Genomic DNA, 26,110 nt, shown 5'->3' on the forward strand with positions numbered 1-26,110 from the left:
AGGACCAAAGTAGTTTTTTGGGCTCTGCAACCACACTGCAGTGTTCCACCCTTATAGGGTGCTCTCAGATGGTCTTTACCATAGGCCTCCTGTTACCGCTGGATCTCTGCTTTTATTTTACTGCACCATAGTTTGGATATGATCTGTGGCATAAATCTCAGTATCTAAAAAGCAAAGCAAGCTTGTAATCATTTTACTGTAAGTAACACAGGTCTGCCCCGGCAATCTCTTCGCAGACCTACTAGCTGAATCTGGTAGCCCATAACAACAATGTCTGCTTACATTTCATTAGCCAGAATTATGTCATCTGTGATATGGTCAGCCCATCTGAGAGAAGGTTGACAATGTAATATTTGTAGGTGGCACATTGCCTCCTTCAATTTGTAAGAAAGAAGAGGAAAATGATATTGGGTAGGCAATAATATTTACTTTGGAAATATAGAAGGTTTCTAAAACTTAACATGTTCATACTTTTTTTTTAAATTTTACTTTAGGTTCTGGGGTACATGCACTGATGTTATAGACTACTGCTTTAAAAAAAATTTTAGTTTAAGTTCTGGGATACATCTGCTGAACATGCAGGTTTGTTACATAGTAATACATGTGCTGTGCCATGGTGATTTGCTGCACCTATCATCAACTGGTCACCTAGGTTTTAAGCTCCGCATGCATTGGGTATTTGTCCCAATGCTCTCCCTTCCCTCCCGCCTCCCCCCCGACCCAGCCCCACCACAAGCCCCGGTGTGTGGTGTTGCCCTACCTGTGTCCAGGTGTTCTCATTGTTCAGCTCCCACTTATGAGTGTGAACATGCGGTGTTTGGTTTTCTGTTCCTGTGTTAGTTTGCTGAGGATGATGGTTTCCAGCTTCATCCATGTCCCTGCAAAGGATATGAACTCATTATTTTTTATGGCTGCATAGTATTCCATGGTGTATATGTGCCACATTTTCTTTCTTTCTTTCTTTTTTTTTTTTTTTTTTTGAGACAGAGTTTCACGCTTGTTACCCAGGCTGGAGTGCAATGGTGCAATCTCAGCTCATCGCAACCTCCGCCTCCAGGGTTCAGGCAATTCTCCTGCCTCAGCCTCCTGAGTAGCTGGGACTATAGGCACATGCCACCATGCCCAGCTAATGTTTTGTATTTTTAGTAGAGATGGGGTTTCACCATGTTGACCAGGATGGTCTCAATCTCTTGACCTCGTGATCCACCCGCCTCGGCTTCCCAAAGTGCTGGGATTACAGGCTTGAGCCACTGTGCCCGGCCTATGTGCCACATTTTCTTTATCTAGTCTATTAATAAATATACGTGTGTATGTGTTTTTATAGTAGAATGATTTATAATCCTTCAACTCTCAAAGTTTGTCTGACAGGCAGATTAAGAATAGAACCAAAGTAACTTTAACATTTGCAGTGACTAGTATATGTGAGTTTCTATTTTATATGTTTTATTTTTTTTCAAATTGGCTTTGTTAATATATGCCTTTTATTTTGGTTTACATTGATTTACTTTTTTTCTCAAAATTCACAGTATAGATTTCAGAACCAGTAACTTTACAAGCTGATTAGCTGAGCTTGAAACACTATTTCTTTCATAAGTTTTATTTTCCTTTATGCTAAGTAGGTGGCTGCCACTTGATTTATTGTTACTCACAGGAAGAAAAAAACAGTAATCGTTTCATTGACAAAATAAAGTTTTACATGGAAACAGCAGTCATATCATCTTTATATGCTCGAAGACCACAGTAATTTGTGTAATAAAGTTTTATGTTCTCAGATGAACATAATATGAATAAGTTATTATCCCAGACAAATGAATAGACATCCTTTCTTTCTATGTAGTTGCAATGAGCTTTAACAAAATTAGTGGGAAGTAAAAGCTTTTGTTGCACTTAATCAACTCACCTTGATTTAGGTGTGAATGACTCATTGACATTCTAAGAACTTCTTCATGGTCAAATTTTGGATCATCATTTCTCAAATACATTGTGACAGTTTAAATTGCATCCATCTAAGTCTTTTTTTGCATTAACATTCACATAACATTCATTGAGCAAGTCAACTCTGTGTTCTCTGTAAGAAATAAAATGAACTATTTAATGATTTTTCATGATAGGAGTATTCAAATATGGTTGTCAAGAATGAACACTTGAATTTTCTCCATTTTGCTAATAATATAGAATGTCTGCTTATCTTGTCACGGTTAGTCCTCTGATGATAAGAACTACAGCAAACCTGTTTCATTTAAAAACTCAAACACAAACATGCTGGAGACCCTGATGTTAACTATAGTGTGTGCTCAGTAATGAAGTGGTCTACATAAGTTATTTAACTACTGCAAATGTCTCTCAAGGTAGGTATCAATATCCCAAGTTTAGAAAAGAGGGAACTAAGACTCAAAGAGGATAAGAAACTTGCCTGTGATTTTTTTAAAACTACATTATATTTACTTTAAGTGCTGATGATTAAAAATGTCTGAATATGATAATTTCATAGCAAATTGGAAATCTTGTTCACTTCAAAACCCCTTATGGAAAAAAAACCACATAAGGGTCTTAACTTTTCTCAAATCTGATAATACAAGAAGTATTTGAATTAATTAGTAAGAACACCTGAATTAGAAAACCCTCAGCAGTATATATATTGAAAAGAGTAGCTGGGGTTAAATTTAATAAGGAAAAAGAACACAGGTGTTTTTTTTTAACAAGTTGAAATTTCAGTTATAGTTTAAAATTGTTATACCACAGAATAAGTATTTTCTTTTCCCTCCTCATCCATCTTTGAAAATATAGTCAGATCTAGATAATTTCCTGTAATTAAACGAGAGCAATGTTTTTGTTAGTAAAATGTTATAAATTCAAAATCCTTTATATATGAAGATCATTACACTATTTAAAAAATAATTTTCATTCACATTAATAATAGAACTAGTTCCTGGGGTAGGATTTAAGTGAGCCAGGGAAGCCAGGCTATCATTTACAAAAATAAAAAATAAAAAATTGTGGAACCCATATACAGGCAAATACATATGTATATAATATCAAGAAATTCTCAGGCCATAATTTGTCATACGTTGTAAATAATTTCAAGTTGATACAATCACAGTATGGAGAAACACAGAAAACTAAATACGTGTGGCCAGATAAATCTTGAGAAAAACTACTAAAGACAACCAACCAACCAACCACATAACAAATTAAAATGAAGTCCAGTAGAAGATTCCGTGGAAGCTTCAAGCTTAGCATCTCAACTCAGGTGTTTCCTGACACTTACTGTTTTTCTGCACAAGGTTTTCTAATTACAGTACTGTCCAAGAGAAATATAATGGGAGCCATATTTAATTTTACATTTACTAGTAGCTACATTTTTAAAAAGAAACATGTGAAATTAATTTTAATAACATTTTATTTAACTGAATATACAGTTGTAATATTATCATTTCCATATGTGACAAAGATTCTTCGCTCAGCCAAATTTTAATCAGGCTTCTGAACGTTTCCTTAGGCCCCTCTATGTGCTTCCTTAAAAAGTTTAGCCTGCAGAAGAACCCAGCTAAGTCAGTTTAGCCAAAATTCTCTATCCTCGATATCTGATCATCCTTGATATGTGATCAGATTCCTCATCTTTCACCATCCCCCAGGAGATGTCTAATCACTCTGGCCTGTCTTTAGCAAGAATCCTGTTATGTAGGTTTATCCACGATCACCCCTCACCCCTGATGTTTTCTCTTAGTAATTTTCCATCCACTGACCCCCACCCCACTGCTCCTTGGAGATAAATGGGTACTTGTTCGTGTTGTTTTCTGACTTGAGCCCAATCTTTCTCCCTTACTGCAAGCCCCTGTTGCAGTGGCTCCTGTACCTATTGTCATGGTCCTAAATAAACTGAATAAAATCTTTTTTGTGGTGAGCAGGGGGTTCCGGGTCTTGCTCTGTTGCCCAGTTAGGAGCGCAGTGACACAATTATGGCTCACTGTAGCCTTGAACTACTGGGCTCAAGAGATCCCCCTACCTCAGCCTCCTGAGTAGCACTACAGGGGCTTGCACCGATAACCAGTTAACTATTTTATTTTATTTTAATTTTTTTTGTAGCAAAGGAGTCCCACTATATTGCCTAGGCTGGTCTCAAACTCCTGGCCTCAAGGGATCCTCCTGACTTGGCCTCCCAAAGCCTTGGGATTACAGGTGCGAGGCATCATGTTTAGCCTATTACCAAGCTTTAACAAGTATCATTACTTTTTCATTAACACGTGTAATCAATTGAACAATTACGAATGCAATCTTTTAAATTTCTTCATAATAATTTTCTTTTTTTTTTTTTTTTTGAGACGGAGTTTCGCTCTTGTTACCCAGGTTAAAGTGCAATGGCATGATCTCGGCTCACTGCAACCTCCGCCTCCTGGGTTCAGGCAATTCTCCTGTCTCAGCCTCCCGAGTAGCTGGGACTACAGGCACGCGCCACTATGCCCAGCTAATTTTTTGTATTTTTAGTAGAGACGGGGTTTCACCATGTTGACCAGGATGGTCTCGATCTCTTGACCTCGTGATCCACCCGCCTCGGCCTCCCAAAGTGCTGGGATTACAGGCTTGAGCCACCGCGCCGGGCCTGTGATATGAGTTCTTAAGGATTTATGTTGAATCTGGCCATTAATATAATTAGAAAGGTCAATTTAGCAACAATTTGTATTAGATAAGCAAGTGTTTGACTTTCTTGTGGGTTCTCTAAAGTCTTAGATCACTCCAGCCTTGTATGCGAACTTGGGAGACTGATAAAGGCTATTGGTGTCTAAAAGGCAGTGAAATGTATTCTTTCTTTAAAGCTGTGAAATATTGTAAGTGTACATCACATAATTTGGATTGTAAATTTGATACATCTGCACTATCAAAGTGTCAGAAAGGCTAATGCAAACTTCAATTTTGAATAAAAAGATAAATCCAGAAAGAGAAGTGTGCATTAGCCACTCTTTTAAAAAAGAGGTGAGTGGGGAAAGGATCAAACTGATTTAACACAACAGGGAAAGAAGAGACAAGTCCTACTCTGACTCCTGTATTGTGTTGTGGCATTTTAAGAATGATTCATTGTACAGATCCAATTAAAAGCAACCAGTAGTTGTGAAAAGGCATGAAACTGCATCTTGTAAACGGTTGAAAGCACTCTGAATATGGTTTTTTAAAATGAGTATTTGTGGCAGGAGTAGTTAGAAGGATATGCATGGGAGAGGGAGTGGGAAAGGGTGATTAGCTGTGCAGAGAAATTTTTAAATGAATGTCACATATAAGAGGAAAAGAGCAAGAAACCAAGACAAAATACTCATAGAAGAGAGCGTAAGTTGACTGAATACAGGAAAGTGGCTTATAAAAATGCAATGCAAAAAGATGTCTTGGGAGGCAGAGAAATTTCCACTAAAGAGGATACGAACAGTTCATGATGCCTAAGCCTCCTCTCAACACTGAGAATTGATTTTATTGGTCTCAAATATTCAACAGAGAAGCAGTGTGAGGGTTTAATAGTTCACTGGCCTTGATGTTACAGGCAGGTCCTGTGTCTTAATCTTGGTTCAACCTTTGGGAGTTACATCACCTTGAGCAAGTCTCCTGGACTCTCTGGGTTTGCTGCTTCTATAAAACTGAATTAATATAACCCACATAAATTTCTGGGATTATTGCAAAGCTTTGTAACCACATAAACACGCGTTTTTGTTTCCATGGGATAAGCCAATAAGGCCCCTTAACACAGCCGTCCTGTTTCTTTTTTCTTCTCCTCCCTTCCTACTCTATTTCGGGTTCTGTCTTCCCACACCCAGCTATTCTTGGTACCTTCCCTAACATGCACCTTATTTTACTGCTGCATTACAGAAAAGTCTAAGAATAAACACAAATAGTCTTTTCTGCCCTAAGGTAGGGCAAAGGTTTAATAGAGTCGAGAGGTAAAGTCTGTAAAAATCATTTTTCTACAGTTTTTCACCCTGCAATCGCTATCTATAAAATGAGCCAACTGCTGAAGGGGATGCCAAGAAATCACACAGTTTCAGGACTGCCATGAAGAACGAGTATTAAACTCCTTACCAGAGCTTTAACCCTTATCCATGCAGGTCACCCTACACTGCCTCTATTTTAAAGTTTGCAGCAGAATCACTAATTTTTAAACTGTGGTCTTTACAGCTCAGATCTGGGAGTGGACACTGACCTTTCTTATTTAAACCATTGTCCACAGATAACATGTAATTTCTAGCTGCACCCTCGTTTAGTCCCAATAACCCCTCTTTTCACTACTCTGACTCCTCTCAAGGGAGGTTCAGGGAGACGGTATGTAGAGAGCAAAGGTCTGGATTCAAATTACTTGGGAGCAAACTCCATATCTACTACTCTGAGGCTGGGCCTCAATTTAGCTGCAAAGTGAGGATGATTCCTGTCTCAGAGAGTTGAAGATTAAGTAGCGTTAAGGAAACTTCTAAACACCAAATCGGCATACAATAAATGGGGGCTACCAGAACTAGCCAGCATTCCCACCTGCAAATGCCTTAGACGTCTCTGACAGTTTGGCCTCCGAGACCTCCCAGAGCACCCGTCTCTTAAACTCTGCTCTGCTGTCGTTCTGGGCGTCTCAACAGTAAGTGAACCTGCTGGCTCCCAATCCAGTCAAACCAGGAAACAGGCTGAGGCTTCACACTGCCTCGCGGATGCTCCCTGGCACTTGACGGCAAGGGTTAAAAAGAGGTCGTCTAAAACAGGCTTTTCTCGGGCTTTAAAGCTCAAGTACCACGTTGCGCCTCTACTACCCGCAAGACACGAGCCGAAGGGCGCGGCCCCGAGGCACACACCGGAGGGGCGTGGTCATGGCCGTGCACGCCCAGGGGCGTGACCTTTTCAGCACCCACTGAGGCGCTGACCCCTCAAGCGCTGTGCGGAATCCACATCCCACGGCCGGTGTCGTTACTCTGCGCATGTGTAACTGCTAGGGGGCGGGCCGGCGGGACGCAGAATTTCTGGGAAAGAACGAACTGGATGGGGAGGGCGGGGCAGAAGGCGGAAGAGTTGAAATCAGCTGACTGGACCTCGTGACGGCCTGGGCGTCGGCGACGCAGGCGTATTAGAGCGCGGTCGCTCAAAGCCTGAGCGAAGATGGCGGCCTCCAGAGTGAAACTCTGAGAGGCAGAGGGAGGAGGCGGAGGGGGCGGGGAGGTAGCGGCGCGGCGGCACCAGGAACCCGCGGCAGCGGAGCTGCAGGGCCCCGGCTGGGGAAAGGGGAAGTGGCGAGGGTGAGGAGGCCGGAGGGCGCCTCATCCCACTCCGGACGCTGAGCCGGCGACTGGAGGAGCTAGGGCTGGAGCCTCTCCAGCCTCCCGCGAAGGTAATGCCGACTCTGGGCACTGGACTCGTGAGGCTCTGCCTTACCCTCTTCCCACGCCGTGGGGACTTTGTGGGGCTCAGGGCAGGGAAAAAGGGGTGGTCTTGGTCGCCGCAGCCTGGAGCTGCTAAGGAAGCAGATTACCCTCCCCCCGGGCTGCTGGTCTGGTTCCTTCCGTTGGACCTCCCCCCCGCCCCCAGCTAATGAGTGACATTAGCTAAGGGCTCTGTCGGCTCTTTTTGCCTGTTTTTCTTGTTTTCCACCTAGTACGCTCCTCCGTTGGCCATAACGTATCCTTACCCCTCACGCTCTTCATTCCCCTGTGGGCTCCGCCCTCGGGATTCCCTTCCAGTCTCCCAGTCTGAGCACCCTCCTGCTGGATGCCGGCAACTCTTGTTTCCTTGGGTCCGCGACCCTCCTTCCCCACAAGTCTTGCATGGACTGACTTTCCTTGCTTTGTTTCGTTTTGTTAGGAAATGAGCATCCGCGTCGTCTCTTCTCCAGTACCTTTTCCAAATTATTTTCTCCCCCAAGGCTTTTCCTTCCTGTAAGGCAGTTTATTCACGTGGCCTTTCTTCCGCTGCTGTGATTTTACCTTTGAATGTGGCCTTGGAGTGGGTGAAAGACGCTCAGTGAAGTGGCTGTTAATCGCTTGACACTTAACTATGCTTAAGAAGTGTGCCTTCTCTTAAATTTTCTCCTTTTGTTTAGTGCTCCATTAACCACTTTTGTCTTGAGATTGTTTCCTGTGTCCTTTGCTTAGAGGGGGGAAAAAAGTAAAGATTTTCACCCTAATGTAGCAGTGGTTTCCCAAAGTAATTATTACTCATTTTCCCTCTGCTCTTCCCTTTTACCCCATTCTGATTTCCTTCAAAAAGGAGATTCTCTACCTGATGCTATTGCGTCCTCTATGAAGGGCTTTATAGTGTATAGTTTAAGTTGAGCCTTTCATATAGCGTCTCAGGAAAAAAGTAGTAGTTCAGGACCTGCCCCCAGCAATTCTTACTGTATTTTCTTTCTCAGTTTATGGACTTCATAGGTTTCTAGGTTTGAAAGAACTGCCTGCAGGGAATATGACTCACAGTGGTCAGGTTTTGTAATGTATCACCAGTACTCTGAGTTTATGGGAGTATGAAACAGAATTTGCCTTAAAAAAAGAAATTCATAGAAACCACTTGTCATCAATTGTCCTGAACACAATTCTTTGGTTTTGGAAAGTGCTTTATTGACTTATTTATCATATAACATAAAACCTTGTTAACATGTCATATGAAACACTTTTTAAGCTACTACATCTCAAACTTATGCTATTAATATCACAGTGCATTCAGGGAACACACGTCCTTGTGTAGAAATTATTACATTATACTCGTTTGAAAACAGGAAATAGAACATATTTCTGTTCTATTTCTGAGGAAACGAGGAGTCAAAGGATTATGAAGAAATAAGAATGTAAAGAACGTTAAGGTTAGAGTCCAGTTCATGGAAAATATCAGTATTTGTATTCCACTAAGAGGCATTGGATATTCCTCTTTTTCTAAAGTGGCAGTATATAGTCTAAAATATAGTAATGTCATTAGTTGCGAACAAAATACTTAAGCTAAAAAATAGTATGAGCGAATGAATGATTTGGAATAATTTAACTTTATCCACAAATAAATAGAAGATAGTTGCCTTGCCCAGGTGGACTGTAACAATACTGGCTTCATTAAATTTGTTAAAAGGTTGATCGTGGAGTCTGGTTCTCAATAGGTACTCAATTAGGGTTGAAATTGAAAAGATGTGTTTTAACTAATTGGGCTTCATTCCTCAACCAGTTTTATTTATGCAGGTGAATTTGGGGTTTCTGCTACGCATACCTGTCCTCTGCTTCTGATTGAGGTACTTTAGTAAATTGAAACAAGGCTGTGCAGATAAACTGCAGCACAAATTTAGTTGCTACAAATAGGTTTTGGCCTAAATGTTCACTGTCATGTTTGGCAGTAAAGGGGAGTTACTAATATTTTGAAAGAGATCCTTGAGTCAGTTGTCTCTCAACTTTATTAGACCCAATAAAGGTTCCCTTTTTATACAAAATAATTAGTAACACCTTCTTTACTATCCTTAGTTTATAAATAGTGTAACCACCTCTGGCTTTGGCCCTGAGACAAAAAGAAGCTTTGCTCTCACTTCTACAACAACAACAAAAACCCTACACTACAAATTCATGACTTTTTTGAAATCTGTTAGCAGAGTCCACAGAGCAAAACCACTGGCTGAAATTTTGAGAGATAGTGCTTACAGAGAGCACATGGCAGTTTCTATTTACCTTCTTCAGACGCAACTGGACAAAAAGCATGATGAAGCCTGAACACACAATCTTAAAAACTTATCCACAAGCCTCACTGGGTCTACTCCTAGAAAAGATTGGAAAGAACCCTGGGGGGTGTGTCTGTTGTGCATATAGAGAGGGAGGGGAACAGCAGCAGAACTTCTAAGAGGGTCAAGAAACTGCCTGATTGTTCCCCTTTGTCTCTTCTGTGGAAAAAAAAGCTTTAATTTGGGGGCGAAGGGAAGGACGTCTCTATTGGCCCCATTGGTGAACATTCAGGGGGTAAATGAGAACCAGGAGAGAATCTTATGCCTGGAGGAGGGGCCCTGAGCCCAAAACTGCAGCCAGGGGTGGTCAACAGAACCAAGAAGTCTACCTTCATGAGATTCAGAAACACAGTGTTTGATTTAGACTGATCCTTATTCAGAACATCAGATGGTGTCCCCCATCCCCTGCCACAAAGCTAAAAAGCTTTTTTTTTTTTTAACCCACTCCAGCTGGCGTAACAAGAGCGAAACTCCATCTCAAAAAAACAAAAAAAAACCCACAAAGGATGTGTTAGAGGCTTGTACGTTTACATGGAATCATTTTGAGTTTTGACAGAAATGTTGATGGCTACAGGTTTGTCACATTGATGACTCAAACACCACAGTTGGGATTATCATGAGCATTTTTAGAAAAGAGCAGGGTTAATAAAGTATAAACTTTTTTTTTTTTTTTGAGACGGAGTTTCGCTCCTGTTACCCAGGCTGGAGTGCAATGGTGCGATCTCGGCTCACTGCAACCTCCGCCTCCTGGGTTCAGGCAATTCTCCTGCCTCAGCCTCCTGAGTAGCTGGGATTATAGGCACGCGCCACCATGCCCAGCTAATTTTTTGTATTTTTAGTAGAGACGGGGTTTCACCATGTTGACCAAGTTGGTCTCGATCTCTCGACTTCGTGATCCACCCGCCTCGGCCTCCCAAAGTGCTGGGATTACAGGCTTGAGCCACCGTGCCCGGCTTAAAGTATAAACTCTTAATTTGCATTATAGTTATATTCCTGGAAAAATCTGTGTATATGTATATTAAACCCTGCAAAATGTACTTGGTGAGTTATGTATAAAGCAGAATTAGATTCTAGGTTTCATTCATTATAAATAGATTTTTTTTTTTTTTTTTTTTGAGATGGAGTTTCGCTCTTGTTACCCAGGCTGGACTGCAATGGCGCGATCTTGACTCACCGCAACCTCTGCCTCCTGGGTTCAGGCAATTCTGCCTCAGCCTCCTGAGTAGCTGGGATTATAGGCACACGCCACCATGCTCAGCTAATTTTTTGTATTTTTAGTAGAGACAGGGTTTCACCACGTTGACCAGGATGGTCTCGATCTCTTGACCTCGTGATCCACCCGCCTCGACCTCCTAAAGTGCTGGGTTTACAGGCTTGAGCCACTGCGCCTGGCCTATAAATAGATTTTTGCCTACAGGACTAACCATTTGGACTTTTGGACTTTTTTTTTTTTTTTTTTTTTTGAAACCAGATCTCACTCTGTTGTTGCCCAGGCTGGAGTGCAGTAACAGGATCATAGCTCACTGTAGCCTCGATCTCCTAGGCTCAAGTTATCCTCCCACCTTAGCCTCCTTAGTATCTTGGACTATAGGCACACCACGTCCAGCTAATTTTTTAATTTTTGTTTTTAGTAGAGAGGAGGTCCACTGTGTTGCCCAGGCTGGTGTTGAACTCCTGAGCTCAAGCAGTCTTCCCACCTTAGCCTCCCAGAGTGCTGGGATTACAGGTGTGAGCCTCAGCCCCTGGCTCACTTCGGCATTTGAAAGTAGTATGGTTCAGACAGTACTTGTCTGCGGGACTGTAATGTATGTTGAGTATCTACTCTCATCTACTTAATGTTAGTAGTGCTCCCAGTCATAGTGCCTCAGATGGGATGACATTGTACCCCAACTATTACTTTAGTTCAACATTTTAATCAGTGTTTTTTAACATATTTTTTCTGTTTCAGCAGTGTTCACATGCTCAGCAGGTGCAAGTCTGCAACATGTTATGTGGAGTGATTCTTAATCATAGGAATTCCTTCTAGAGTCATTGAGTTAGGAGATTTCTTTGTAACAAATAGCTAAGCCAACGTGTTTATAATCATCTTTGCTAATTTGAGATAGTTACCTGTGCAAAGGTACATTTAGGTGTGGTTCAGTCAATAACAGCATATAACTTGCTAGTAATTATTTTCAGATGCTCTTCAACAGTCTACATGTGTGAGTTTTACTTTAATGGACCACTTATAAAGAAGAGTGAACTTTAAAGTTAGTGGAATTTTTACAGTTTAAGCACTGGAGTTGCCCTTAAAGAACACTGCCTTTTCACATGTTTAGCACATGCCCAGTGGTAATCTCTTTGCAACTGATTAGTAAGTGTTTGATATTTTGATTATCAGATAGAAAAAACCTTTAAAGCAATCTACAATAATTATTTTAGCTGGGTTCACAATAATCATACCTGTAATCCCAGCACTTTGGAAGGCTAAGGCGTGAGGATCACTTGAGGCCAGGAGTTCAACGCCAGCCTGAGCAACCCATATTTTCAAAAAATAAAATAATTAGCTGGGCATGGTGGCATGTGCTACTCTGGAGGCTGAGGCAGGAGGATTGCTTGAGCCCAGGAGTTTGAGATTCCAGTGAGCTGTGATTGTGCTGCTACACTTCGGCCTGGGTGACAGCAAGACCCTGTCTCTTAAATTATTTTGATGCTTTTGATGCTTTGATTTTTTTTTTTTTTTTTTTTTTTTTAAAGACGGAGTTTCACTCTTGTTACCCAGGCTGGAGTGCAATGGGGCGATCTTGGCTCACCGCAATCTCCGCCTCCTGGGTTCAGGCAATTCTCTTGCCTCAGCCTCCAGAGTAGCTGGGACTACAGGCACACGCCACCATGCCCAGCTAATGTTTTTGTATTTTTAGTAGAGACAGGTTTTCACCACGTTGATCAGGATGGTCTCTATCTGTTGACCTCGTGATCCACCTGCCTTGGCCTCCTAAAGTGCTGGGATTACAGGCATGAGCCACCGCGCCCGGCCTGATGCTTTGATGTTTGTCAACTCTAGTTGCCACAACTTAATGGAAGGATTGATAAGGTTATGAATGGAGGAGATATTGTCTAATGTTTCATATATTCTGTAACATTTAAATGCTTATACATGGTGTTCTGACTTGTACTGTATTCCTTAGTCATCTAAGGCTATGGGGTTTCTCTCCTCAAACTTCTAGTCAAGCTGCAGAATGTGTTTTGAATGTTTATCAAATCTTAGAGCAGATAAGCCATTTTTTTCCCCAAACCTTAGAGCTAATGGCCTTAATTTTGAAACTGAAACTTTCCTTTTTTGAGATGATTTGGTAGTATTCTTTAAACTGTAAAGCATTACAGGAGAGGTAGAAAAATAATAGGGATATTTCAGAAAGAATTGAACTAGAAGTGTATGTTGCTATTTTTCATTGAGTGAAAGGGAAATTTTTCTTTAAAAAATTTTAAACACTATTTAAAACTATATAAATAGTTTAAACACTATTTTGTCTTTTAATAGTTTTCAGGATACTTTCTGTAAAACTGTCTTCAAGTTGTATTTGTTATAAGCTTAGGAAATTTAGTCCTGTATTATGCATTTGCTGTAGTGATAGAAAAAACAGCAACAAGTTAAAATATAGCTGCTAAAAATTTCTTTTGCTCATTATAGGGTGTATTTACCATAGTAGAGCATGATTATTAAGTGCCTGTTGATAAGCTGAAGAGCTTACAGAATATACTTTGTTCTTGCATAAGCCAGGTTATGCTTTAGAGATAAAATGAAATTAGGTCTAGAAAGTTACAGTAATGTGTATAAACTAAAAATATGTAAATGATGAATAGCAATGATTTCAAATGCTTAAGTGAACATGTTTCTGGAAAAAAGTTTTAGGTGAATATTTTAAGGCATTAATCTTTGTAAAGGAAAGGGTCATAGTAATAAATTTTTCATAGAAAATTTAAAAACTTTTTTAACAACAGATAAAGGTTTATTTTGTCAGAAATGCAAATTATTCTCAGATGAGATGAGCATATATGTGATAGAAGAGATGTCTGTTTTTCAATACTTGATTTATATTGTTGAATAGAAAAGGTCAACAAAATTAACTGCTGTGGTACGTGTACTTGTCCCCTCCTCCCATTAAATGTTTCTTCAGATTTAGGGGCTGCTTTTGAATTTCTCTTGCCCTTATATTTCATGAATATATACCCAGTTTGTAATTGAAGCAACTTTTTAAAAAGAGTGGGGGAGATCTCAGATTCTATTTCAGCTACCCTGTGGTACTAAAAGTAGTTAAAAGTTAATTTTGATGTGGCAGACAATGCAAACATTTCACGATTAAAACTTCTGGGCAGTTATTTGAAGATGTGATTATCAGATGAAATTTGACATTACCACTGGCTTTCTTACTTTTTAACATTTATCTCTGGAGGTATCTGGTTCTTCAGTAAGTTAAGGAAGGCTAAGATGGCAGGTACTAAAATCTTACTTTGTGATATATTTATGGTTTAAGTTTCCTATCACTGTCATACACATTACACATAGTGATATTCATTTAGAAGAAAATGCTTTTACCTGTACTTGAGTCATTCCTTAAAATGAAGCTAAAATTTAAAAAGAGGGTTAAAGTTCATTTGGCAATTCCCGCCATAGACAGCACATTCTATCTAAACAGTTTAGTTGTAGCTTTTTAATCTGGGTAAAAATTAACCTTTTGTTAGCCATTTATATTTTTTTACCTTTTTTTTTTTTTTTTTTTTTTGAGACGGAGTTTCGCCCTTGTTACCCAGGCTGGAGTGCAATGGCGCGATCTCGGCTCACCCCAACCTCCGCCTCCTGGGCTCAGGCAATTCTCCTGCCTCAGCCTCCTGAGTAGCTGGGATTACAGGCACGTGCCACCATGCCCAGCTAATTTTTTGCACTTTTAGTAGAGACGGGGTTTCACCATGTTGACCAGGATGGTCTCGATCTCTCGACCTCGTGATCCACCCGCCTCGGCCTCCCAAAGGGCTGGGATTACAGGCTTGAGCCACCGCGCCCGGCTTACCATTTGTTTGAAACCAAACTAATCTAGTATTATGATTTACTCAGATTTTGAATCCAGTTACAAACAAAACTAGATCCTTAAGTCAATATAAGGGATTCTCTCATTAGTTATTATTATTATTATTATTATTATTATTTTTTTTTTTTTTGAGACGGAGTTTCGCTCTTGTTACCCAGGCTGGAGTGCAATGGCGCGATCTCGGCTCACCGCAACCTCCGCCTCCTGGGTTCAGGCAATTCTCCTGCCTCAGCCTCCTGAGCAGCTGGGATTACAGGCACGTGCCACCATGCCCAACTAATTTATTGTATTTTTAGTAGAGACGGGGTTTCACCATGTTGACCAGGATGGTCTCGATCTCTTGACCTTGTGATCCACCCGCCTTGGCCTCCCAAAGTGCTGGGATTACAGGCTTGAGCCACCGTGCCTGGCTCAAAGTGTTTTTAAACATTTTTTCAAAGGGTTAGTCTTTACATGGGTTTCCTTACTACTCCTCCCTTTTTGGTAAGATATAGCTGTAGAAAGTATTATGCTCGTAAATTAGTTCCTATGATGTGAATGTCTACTACATTTTAAGTGTGGTTTTGGAATGTAGCATTGTTTCTGTTGTAGGAGAGTTTGATCAGAAAAAGCAAACTCCATAATTTTTTCCCAACATATTCTAAAAATTTTCACCTACAGCCAAGTTGGAAGAACTTTACATTAAATACCCACATGCCCACCTCCAGATTTTTATGTTAACATTTTATTGTATTTGCTTTATCAGATCTTTTCATCTTTCCATCAGTCCATCTTATTTTTATGCATTTCAAGACAAATTCACATTTTTAATGGAGAGCAGAGCTAATGATGGAAGTAAGTTCTATTCTTGCATTTTACAGACTCAGATGGAAAAATCAGCATCTTACCTGTTCTCTGCAAGTCTTCGTATTTGTGTAAAAATTACTTCCAGTTGATCATGCTAAATACATGCTTTAAACAAGTGATTAGCCTTGATTAATGCCAATTCTTTCTTACACTAGTGTATTTTTTCTAAGTGTATTCATCCCTGGTTAAATGAGCGTTCTGTTTGAGGTTTTACTTAACACAAGCCATGCTTATCTACTTAATTTTGATGTGTGTGTAAATTCTTTTGCTTGTAGCCTGGCCACAATCTGGTTCAGTATCTCTGGTGTTGAGTCCCTTCATCCTGCTTTTGTTCTTAGTGTCAACTTGATGTAGACTTCTGCTCACTGGACTCTCAAATTTTGTGGTTTTCTGTCAACAGTATGTATCTCCTGAAAGATCATTCTCATTTTAACCAAAAATGATCATAAACCAGTGTTAGGGCCAGTAATAAATTAGAGAATTCAAGAATATCATGTTGTTCGAAAGCAGCACACATTAGTATTCATTGAGAAAGGTGAATCTAGCCAAAATGCCTGTGTTGCTCTGAATTTCTCTTTTTATCCTATAGGGCAGTTCTATAAAAAGAACAAACAGATGTTTATTTGGTGGTATAATGTCAGGATATAGAATGAAAACAAGTGAACCTGACTTGCAAAAATTGGGAGATGTTTTCAATGCAATTTAATTACAAAAGTCATTTAAATTTGAGTTTTTTTCTCAGAAAGAATTAAATTTCAAATTATGAGAATTTGAAATATGGAACACAATGGCAGGAATGAAGGAGATGAAATTTAAGTGATAGTTTGAGCAGAAATTCTTGTTATTTTGAATGGCCTCTTAACAACCGGCAGAATGGCAAATGCTAATGATATAGCTGCTACCAAGATCTCATTCAAGATCCCACTCAACTGTTAACATTTTTTAGTTGGACAATTTATGGTTGTTTTACAGCATATGCATAAATGGCTGTTACTGATATTACCTGCTTGATACTTGAGTTTCTGATACTAGAAATTCTACAGATTTTTCATCATGGATAGTAGAAATTAATAGTTGCTTAAGAGTTTTTGCCTATAAGTGGTGACTTTTTGAACCACTTTTAGAGCATATTTAAAGAATATGTACAGAGGAAATATTAACTGGAGATTAAGTTAATTTTGTGAAGTTGTTTTTTTTTTTGCAAGTTTCTCAAGCCGTAGTTAATTTGTAGCCATCAAATTTAAAAATACTAGGTTGGATACATATAAGGAAACAATTCTGACAGTTGAAATTTCAAATAACTAATTGGAGAATATTTAAAAATGTAAGAAAGATTGACTTGTAATAGTATTTTGTAGGAATAAAGTTGAAATAAAGAGAAGTTTAAGCATTGGGTTATAATTGACAAGATGGTTTTTAAAATTTCATCTATTCTGATTACCTTGGTCGTTTATATGTGTGTGCGTGTGCGCGCGTGCGTGTGTGTGTGTGTGTGTGTGTGTGTGTGTGTGTGTGTGTTTGGAGATAAGGTCTTACTCTGTTACCCAGTTTGGAGTACAGTGGCATAGTGAGGGCTCACTGCAGCCTCAACCTCCCAGGCTCAAGGGATCCTCCCACCGCGGCACCTCCAAGTAGCTGGAACTTTGGGCATGTGCCACCACACCTGGCTGATTTTTTTTTGTATTTTTAGTAGAAACATTGTTTCGTCACGTTGCCTATGCTGGTTTTGAACTCCTGTACTCTGGAGATCTGCCTGCCTTGGCCTCGCAAAGTGCTGAGACTACAGGCGTGAGCCACCACACCCAGCAATGTTTTTTTCTCTTTAAAAATGTTTTACGGGAAACATAAATTGTAACAATAAAATAACAATGACAGTAACAATAATAATAAAACGGCACCCTTATGTACATCATCCAGTTTAAGAAATATATGTTGTTATAGTTATTTTTGAATGGTTAAGTAAAACTGCATGCTGATTAAATTAGTAGGATAATGTACTTTTTTTTTTTTTTGAGAAGGAGTTTCGCTCTTGTTACCCAGGCTGGAGTGCAATGGCGCGATCTCGGCTCACCGCAACCTCCGCCTCCTGGGATCAGGCAATTCTCCTGCCTCAGCCTCCTGAGTAGCTAGGATTACAGGCACACGCCACCATACCCAGCTAGTTTTTTGTATTTTTAGTAGAGACGGGGTTTCACCATGTTGACCAGGATGTTCTCGATCTCTTGACCTCGTGATCCACCCACCTCGGCCTCCCAAAGGGCTGGGATTACAGGCTTAAGCCACTGCGCCCGGCCCAGATAATGTACTTTTGAAGGTGGAAATTCAAGGTGATACGTATTTCTTTTCTTTTTTTTTTTTTTTGAGACGGAGTTTTGCTCTTGTTACCCAGGCTGGAGTGCAATGGCGAGATCTCAGCTCACCGCAACCTCCGCCTCCTGGGTTCAGGCAATTCTCCTGCCTCAGCCTCCTGAGTAGCTGGGATTACAGGCATGCACCACCAAGCCCAGCTAATTTTTGTTTTTGTATTTTTAGTAGAGACGGGGTTTCACCATGTTGACCAGGATGGTCTCAATCTCTTGACCTCGTGCTCCACCCGTCTCAGCCTCCCAAAGTGCTGGGATTACAGGCTTGAGCCACCGCTCCCGGCCCTTGATACATATTTCATGCTAGAAGGATTGAAACTAATAAAAAATTTAGAGAAAAATCAAGCAATTTAACAGAACTTCCCCCCGAAATGCCCTATATGGTACAAGCGCTGGTAAGTTCTTGAAAATAAGATACAACAGAAATACTCAAAGTAACTGTTTTTTTTTTTTTTTTAAAAAGACGGGAGTTTCACCATGTTGGTCAGGCTGGTCTTGAGCTCCCAACCTCAGGTGATCTGCCTGCCTTGGCCTCCAAAGTGCTTGGATTATAGACATCAGCCACCACGCCTGGCCTAAAATAACTTTTTTCTGGTTATCTCATTTAGTCCCCGTATAGTCCTTTGGGACATTTATTATTATTTGTGTTGTAGATGAACTGTAATTCAGTAAAGTTCAGAAACTTTTGTTCAAAGTTACACAGCCAGTAAAGGGCAGTTATAAGAATTCTCCAGCCTTACCTTGGTAATAGATTATTGAAATCACTTTAGTGGAATGTTAATATAGCTTGTTGTGCTAGTTCTTAGTTAACACATAGCATGTGGAATGGCAGCTCTGTGATCAGTGCCCAAAGGAGGTATTCCAGGGTCTTCCCAGATTAAGTGATACTTGCCTGCTGTACTTGGAAGACCTCTAGACTTGTCTTCACTCATTTGCCAGTTATTATCTTGAAGTCATTCTCCCTCTCACTTTGAATGATGTTGGTACATTTTTCTGATCTTTGTGCATTGCCATTACCCTCATTAGTGAGTTATCTGCATGTCTAGAAGTATCTTCATGGTCTAAAAGAGTTACTGCAGTTGCCAGACCACGTGCCATAAGATTTTACTGAGAATGTAAAATAGATTTACCTAAAAATGTGGATGGGCTAATAATATACTGCTGGGAAACAGATCTCAGCCTCCAATCTCATTTATCTGGCTATCTCTTTTTTTTTTTTTTTTTCATGTAAAATTTTTTTTTTTAATTATTTTTTTTTTTTGAGACAGAGTTTCACTCTTGTTACCCAGGCTGGAGTGCAATGGCACGATCTTGGCTCACTGCAACCTCTGCCTCCTGGGTTCAGGCAATTCTCCTGCCTCCGCCTCCTGAGTAGCTGGGATTACAGGCACGCGCCACCATGCCCAGCTAATTTTTTGTATTTTTAGTAGAGACGGGGTTTCACCATGTTGACCAGGACGGTCTCGATCTCGTGACCTCATGATCCACCCACCTCGGCCTCCCAAAGTGCTGAGATTACAGGCTTGAGCCACCGCGCCCGGCCTTCATGTAAAATTTTGATTTAAATACAGATGGGGGTCTTGCCCTGTTGCCCAGGCTAGTCTCAAACTCCTGAACTCAAGTGATCCTCCCACCGTGGCCTCCCAAAGTTCCAGGATTACAGGCATGAACCACCATGCCTGGCCAGTCTGGTTATCTTAAAAGCTCAATGTTGGTTAGAGTAATTGAACTCTCTTTAAAGAGTATCCTGAGATCATATATTGGTAATTAATTTCTGTAATTGTATGTTTGTTTTGAACACTTCAAAAAATGTCATCCTCCAGACAGAGTTCTGCTCTGTCACTCAGACTGCTGCTCACTGCAACCTCTACCTCCCAGGTTTAAGAAATTTTCCTGCCTCAGCTTCCTAAGTAGCTGGGATTACAGGTGCGCACCACCACACCTGGCTAATTTTTGTATTTTTAGTAGAGACAGGATTTCAGCATGTTGGCCAGGCTGGTCTTGAACTCCAGACCTTGTGATCTGCCCACCTTGGCCTTCCAAAGTGGTAGGATTACAGGCGTGAGCCACCGCACCCAGCCAAAAATTGTTTTCTAAGCTTAATAAAGATGGAAATATTTTGAAAGTTTGTTTATAGATACAGAATATTCTGGCTTTGGAGACTTGTTTTTATTTCTTTTGTCCTGTGTTGAATATGGTAATTTGTTTTACTGCTTAAAATTGTACATTTCAAAGTTATTTCTAACGAATGCCCAGTCATCTGTCCAGATGAAGATAATAACTGAAACTAGTTCTAAATTATTCCAGGAATTTGCTGTCAAATGATATATCTTGCAATTACATGGTCAGGGTGGATTTTTTTTCTTCTTCTTCTTAAAGTTGAGGGAAGGTATTAAAGCTTAGGTTAAGAACCTAAAGTGTGAAGTTAAGCAGGTTGGTCCAAAGTCTGGCCCAATCGCTTACCAGCTGTGTGACCTTAGAAAAGTGATTAAAGGGCCAGGCATGATGGCTCACGCCTATAATCCCAGCACTTTGGGAGGCCGAGGTGGGTGGATCACAAGGTCAAGAGATCGAGACCATCCTGGTCAACATGGCGAAACCTCGTCTCTACTAGAAGTACAAAAAATTAGCTGGGCATGGTGGGGCGTGCCTGTAATCCCAGCTGCTCGGGAGGCTGAGGCAGGAGAATTGCCTGAACCCAGGAGGCGGAGGTTGCAGTGAGCCGAGATCTCGCCATTGCACTCAAGCCTGGGTAACGAGCGAAACTGCGTCTCAAAAAACAAACAAAAAAAGAAAAGTGATTTAATTTCTCTATCAGTTTTCTTGTCAGTAAAATGGGAATCATACCAGTACTGCAGTGTTGTTATGGGGACAAAATGAAATAAAATAAATGAAATAAATGCATGGTAAATGCTTGACCTAATCACTAACATGTGATGAGTATCCAATAAAAGTTGTTGCATAATTTCAGGACATGTCATAGATTTTCAGATTAGAGTCATCTTACCTCCCCAACTTCATTAAAGGAAATCTTTAATGGAGTTTTAAAATGAAAAAGAATTATCCTGATTTCTATTCTGAGGCTAGACAGACACTAATATAGCATCGAATTATTCCAGTAGGGCTGACTTGGTACTTAGTGGGATGTCTCTTCCCTCCCTTGCCTCTTAGATATACCCCAACTTAAATATAATGTGGTTGAAGGCAAGCTTTTCAAATGGAGCAGTTTTCTTCCATAAATTACCCATTTTGCTAGGCTTTTATTGGATACAGAGTAAAATACCACTTTTTTTTTTTTTTAATGATTCAGTTCCAATGCAATAAAATATCACTTGTTGCTTTCTTAAATATTAGAGAAAATTGTCAGGTGTACTAATATTGGACATAGGAACTTGTACTGATGGTAGGAACTTCCAGAGAATTGAAGTACTGCTTTCCTCCTATACTAGTTTTCTGTCAGTATTCTAATCTGCATCAGGAATACAGTATTCTCATAGGCCAGGTGGTTGGTAGTTTATTTTTATCTTAATGTGTTACATATCTTCTCATGCTGTTTTTATCCCAATCTAAGGACTCTGGAGTCTGGTGCTTTCATCACCTCCAGGTTTATAAACCTTAAAAAGCCTTCTTGATGTAAAGTTGTTTAATTCATCTCCAAAAAAGTCTTTTTGAGTTATATACCCCCAAATCAGTGATACCTATGATGTGATTCTATAAGTGTTTATTTTTTAAAAAAAAATTTATAAAAACATTTTTTAAATTCTTATATTTCTTTTGTTACTGTGAGATTAGTTTGTTCTTATTCCCTTCTATGGGTTTATTAGGGATCTTTATTCCTTCTGGTTCATGCCTTGTGTTTTTTATGGTTGTCATTTTAAAATCTTCATTTTTCTCTGCCTTTTTTTTTTTTTTTTTTTTTTTTGAGACGGAGTTTCACTCTTGTTACCCAGGCTGGAGTGCAATGGCGCGATCTTGGCTTAACCACAACCTCCACCTCCTGGGTTCAGGCAATTCTCCTGCCTCAGCCTCCTGAGTAGCTGGGATTACAGGCACAAGCCACCATGCCTAGCTAATTTTTTGTATTTTTAGTAGAGACGGGGTTTCACCATGTTGACCGGGATGGTCTCGATCTCTCGACCTCGTGATCCACCCGCCTCCGCCTCCCAAAGTGCTGGGATTACAGGCTTGAGCCACCGCGCCCGGCTGCCTTTCATTTTAATTTTTAGACCTTTAATTATATCAACTAATCTCTACTCAACACATTTTCTTATTTCTCAGTTTTCCCAAGGTAAGCCTTTGATACAGAGTCAGTTATTCCAGTATCTTCGGTTACGGACTAGGAATACAAACCCCATTCCTCAGTATCAGCCGTTCATCTTTTCTATCTGCCTTTCTCTTCCATTGTTCCAGTCTTTAGTTACATAAGGGAAAAATATCTGTATGCCTAACATATCTCCTATTTTTGGTGAGTCCTCGGAGATGCTGCCCAGGCTTCTTTTCAGCAATATCATTTACTGCAAAAGATTCAGAAGGCAGGGATAATGCTTGCTGGGTTTAATAAATGTTAGTTGGGTGTCTTTGTCATCCCAGGTATGAAATCCAGAAACAGACAAAGCACCACACCAACTGTCAGGACTATATTTAGCTGTCCCTATACTCACTAGTAGGAAGAGGTTAGTTGACTGTAAGAAATTTCTTTTTGGTAACAATAAAAGTTTCTATAAACTTGGCATTACTTGTGGTTCCTTTTGTTATTTTTTCAACTGATACCTTTCCAGAAGGTTTGACAAGACCTTATTTGGGAGTCCCCATTAGAGCATCAGGTTTGAGGTAGACAACAGAATTGCCCATGGATTTGCTGAATTTTATTCACTCAAATACTTATTTTTGAGTACCTGTTTTGTATCAGGCACTCTTGTGGCCTCTGTAGAAACATTAGTGAGCTGAACAGACAAAAACCACCTCTCAGATAGTCTAGTGGAATTAGGTGAATAATAAATTGCAATTAGAATGTGAAAAGTGCTCTATGGAGAAAAGGAATAAGATGGAATCGGAAATGTAGAATGAGGAGGAGCGTGGTTACAATTTAAAACAAGATGGTTAGGATCGGCGTCATTGGAAAGGTAGCATGAACACAGATTTGAAGGAGAAGGAGGTATAAGCCATATAAATATCCAGGAGATGAGTGTTCTATGTACAGTACAAAGGCTCCTGATAATTGGTAATAATAAAAACAAGTAGGACAAATGAAGAAAGCAATTTCAAAATAAGGGTGTCTTTTAAAAAAAATGTTTTTACCACTTCAGGTATATACCCAAGAGGAATGAATACATATACAAAAACTCGTATATGCTTGTTCATTGTTGTAGTATTCATAATAACCAAAAGGTAGAAATAACACCCATGCTCGTCAGTTGATGAATGGGTAAACAAAATAGGTATATCCATACACCAGAATATTATTTGGCAATATGGACCAGCATAGGCAAACCCATAGTGACAAAGTAGATTAGTGGCTGCCAGGTGCTGAGGCTAAGGTGTAACGGGGAGTGACTGCTAACGGAGTTTCTTACCAGGGTGATGAAAGTGTTCTGAAAATAGTGGTGATGGTTGCAGAACTCCAAATATACTAAAAATCACCAAATTGTACACTTTTTAAAAAGAGTGGATTTATGATGTGTGAATTGTGTCTCAAGCTGTTATAAAAATGTTTTTGCCTGAGTTTTTCTAATTATGTAAAAAATAATTGCTGACTTAATATTCACAGTATAAAAAGGCATAAAGCAAGCTTTAATAAACATAATTGCAACTATTCAGTTTGTATTAGCACTTTGGCATATATTCTACAGTGTTTTTTTTTGTTGTTGTTGTTGGTTTGTTTGTTTGTTTGAGATGGAGTCTTGCTTTGTTGCCCAGGCTGGAGTGTAGTGATCTCGGCTCATTGCTACCTCTGCCTCCGGGTTCAAGTGATTCCCCTGCCTTAGCCTACCAAGTAGCTGGAATTACCGGTGTCTGCATATAAACTTATCACGCCTGACAAATTTTTTGTATTTTTAGTAGAGCGGGGTTTCACCATGTTGTCCAGGCTGGCCTTGAATTCCTGACCTCAAGTGATCCACCTGCCCTCGGCCTTCCAAAGTGCTGGGATTACAGGCATGAGCCACTGCTCCCTGCCTCTACAATATTTTTTAGAGTGTGTTTCTAACTATTAAGGCAAGGGAGAAATAGGTAAGTCACAAAAGAAGAAATAAACATATTTAACTTTTATTCAAAATGAAGTGATACAGTATTTTCAGAATCTTAACAATTTTTCATTAGCCAGTTCGAACAATGTAAAATTAGCAAAGTTTACCTTTTTTTAAAAAAATGGATTCTGAATTTTATATACTGGGTTACAGTCAATAAATACTGTACATAATGTGGTCTCACTGCATGTGACTGTTAGGCTGATTCCACATGTGAATCACACAGATTGAACAGTGTTGATCTGTTCTATATCCTGTTCGGTCAGAGGAGTCCATTAGTCAAACTGCTGTCGAAGTTTCTAAATGCTTACTCTGTTTCTGTACTTCATGTGGCTTGGAAACAAACCATTTGCAACTATACTTTGAGTAGCCCTGTTCTGGAATATTCATAAAGTGGAATACTATATAACCTTAAAAATCATTTTCTAATAGACTAATTCCATGGGGAAAGGTTAATATTCTGTGAAAACAGATTAAACAGTACAAATGCCAATCTCATTTAAAACTGATTTTTCTCAATATGAAAAGGTTAAAATGATTGTCTTCAGATGCAAGGATGAATGATTCTGAACATTTTAGATTTCTTAATATGGATATACATCACTTTTATAATGAGAAAATTATGTTTTACTTATTTTTTTAGAGACAGAATCTCACCCTGTCACTCAGGCTGGAGTATGGTGGCACAATCATAGCTCAGTGTAGCCTCAAACTCCTGGGTTCAAATGATCCTCCCAACTCAGCCTCAGAATAATACTACACTACTCAATAGTGCTTATTCAGCCCTTCTCTTCTTAAAAGTAGCTAGGACTGTAGGCACATGCTATCATGCCCTGTTAACTTCTGGTTTTTGAGATAAGGTCTAACTGTTGATTAGGCAGGTCTCAAACTCCTGGCCCCATTGATCCTCCCACCTCAGCCTGAGAATGGCTAGGGATATAGGCATGGGCCACTGTGCCAGTGAGAGAATTATTTTTAAATTGCCTCATTTATAGTAGGTCCCCTTTAAAGTAGTAGTGTCAGCAAAATGGCTAGCACTTAGTAGCTCACCAAAAACCTTTTGGAATTGGTTTGACAGTTGGAAAATGTATTTAGGTGTCCATTGTATGCCAAGGCATTATTTGGCAATGTGAGATTTAAAGCTTTCTTTATTTGACATTTTAAAAATTCCATACACTGGGAATGTTGATAGATGTCATTTCTGGTCCTCAAGAAACCCAGTTCAAGCCGGGCGTGGTGGCTCAAGCCTGTAATCCCAGCACTTTGGGAGGCTGAGGCGGGCGGATCACAAGGTCGAGAGAGCGAGACCATCCTGGTCAACATGGTGAAACCCTGTCTCTACTAAAAATACAAAAAATTAGCTGGGCATGGTGGCGCGTGCCTGTAATCCCAGCTACTCAGGAGGCTGAGGCAGGAGAATTGCTTGAACCCAGGAGGCGGAGGTTGCGGTGAGCCGAGATTGCGCCATTGCACTCCAGCCTGGGTAACAAGAGCGAAACTCCGTCTCAAAAAAAAAAAAAAAGAAACCCAGTTCAGTCTAGGGGAGAGAGTTGGAGAATCACAATATGGTGCTAACGGTTATGATAAAGAGTTGAATAGACCAGTCCCTGTCCCTAAAAACCTTATGGTCTTGCAAAGGACATACAGCAAGCTGTGAAAGAGAGAGATCATGCTACCTTTCTTATGGGAGACTTGGGAAGATTAAAAATATGTAACATGTACTAAGTGCCTCCATATTTTTTATCTTCCAGGTTTGAGCACAAAATGAACATAATTAGGGAGAATAAGGATCTGGCATGTTTCTACACAACAAAACATTCATGGAGGGGGAAGTAAGTATTCCTGTTGGTTTTATTTTTCTGTGCTTCTACAAAACATTTTAAACATTTC

The 26,110-nt window shown here is 39.9% G+C and overlaps 1 protein-coding gene and 1 long non-coding RNA gene across 5 annotated transcripts in view; one reads left to right on the plus strand and one right to left on the minus strand.

The window, feature by feature from the left end:
• The window catches only part of LOC141585575 (uncharacterized), a 121,860-nt gene extending 115,029 nt beyond the window's left edge, over positions 1–6,831 (minus strand). Inside the window, exons 1-3 of the long non-coding RNA XR_012519110.1 lie at positions 6,505–6,831; positions 1,901–2,068; positions 761–878 (exon numbers count right to left, since the gene is read on the minus strand). This is a non-coding gene — a long non-coding RNA (uncharacterized LOC141585575). The remainder of the gene's footprint in view (positions 1–760; positions 879–1,900; positions 2,069–6,504) is intronic.
• A 255-nt stretch (positions 6,832–7,086) lies between these two features.
• DNAJC13 (DnaJ heat shock protein family (Hsp40) member C13) overlaps positions 7,087–26,110 on the plus strand; it is a 124,582-nt gene continuing 105,558 nt past the window's right edge. For 2 of the 4 annotated variants that reach the window (XM_010335807.3, XM_003925076.4), the window contains exons 1-2: positions 7,087–7,345; positions 25,972–26,052. In XM_010335807.3, coding sequence (XP_010334109.1) covers positions 25,985–26,052 — 68 coding nt within the window. In that variant the 5' untranslated portion in view covers positions 7,087–7,345; positions 25,972–25,984. Of the gene's footprint in view, positions 7,346–24,032; positions 24,204–25,971; positions 26,053–26,110 lie in introns of all 4 variants that reach the window. The other 2 variants (XM_074405456.1, XR_012519109.1) reach the window with 2 other exon arrangements.

This window comes from Saimiri boliviensis, chromosome 9 (assembly GCF_048565385.1).
Source record: "Saimiri boliviensis isolate mSaiBol1 chromosome 9, mSaiBol1.pri, whole genome shotgun sequence".
NCBI lineage: Eukaryota > Metazoa > Chordata > Mammalia > Primates > Cebidae > Saimiri > Saimiri boliviensis.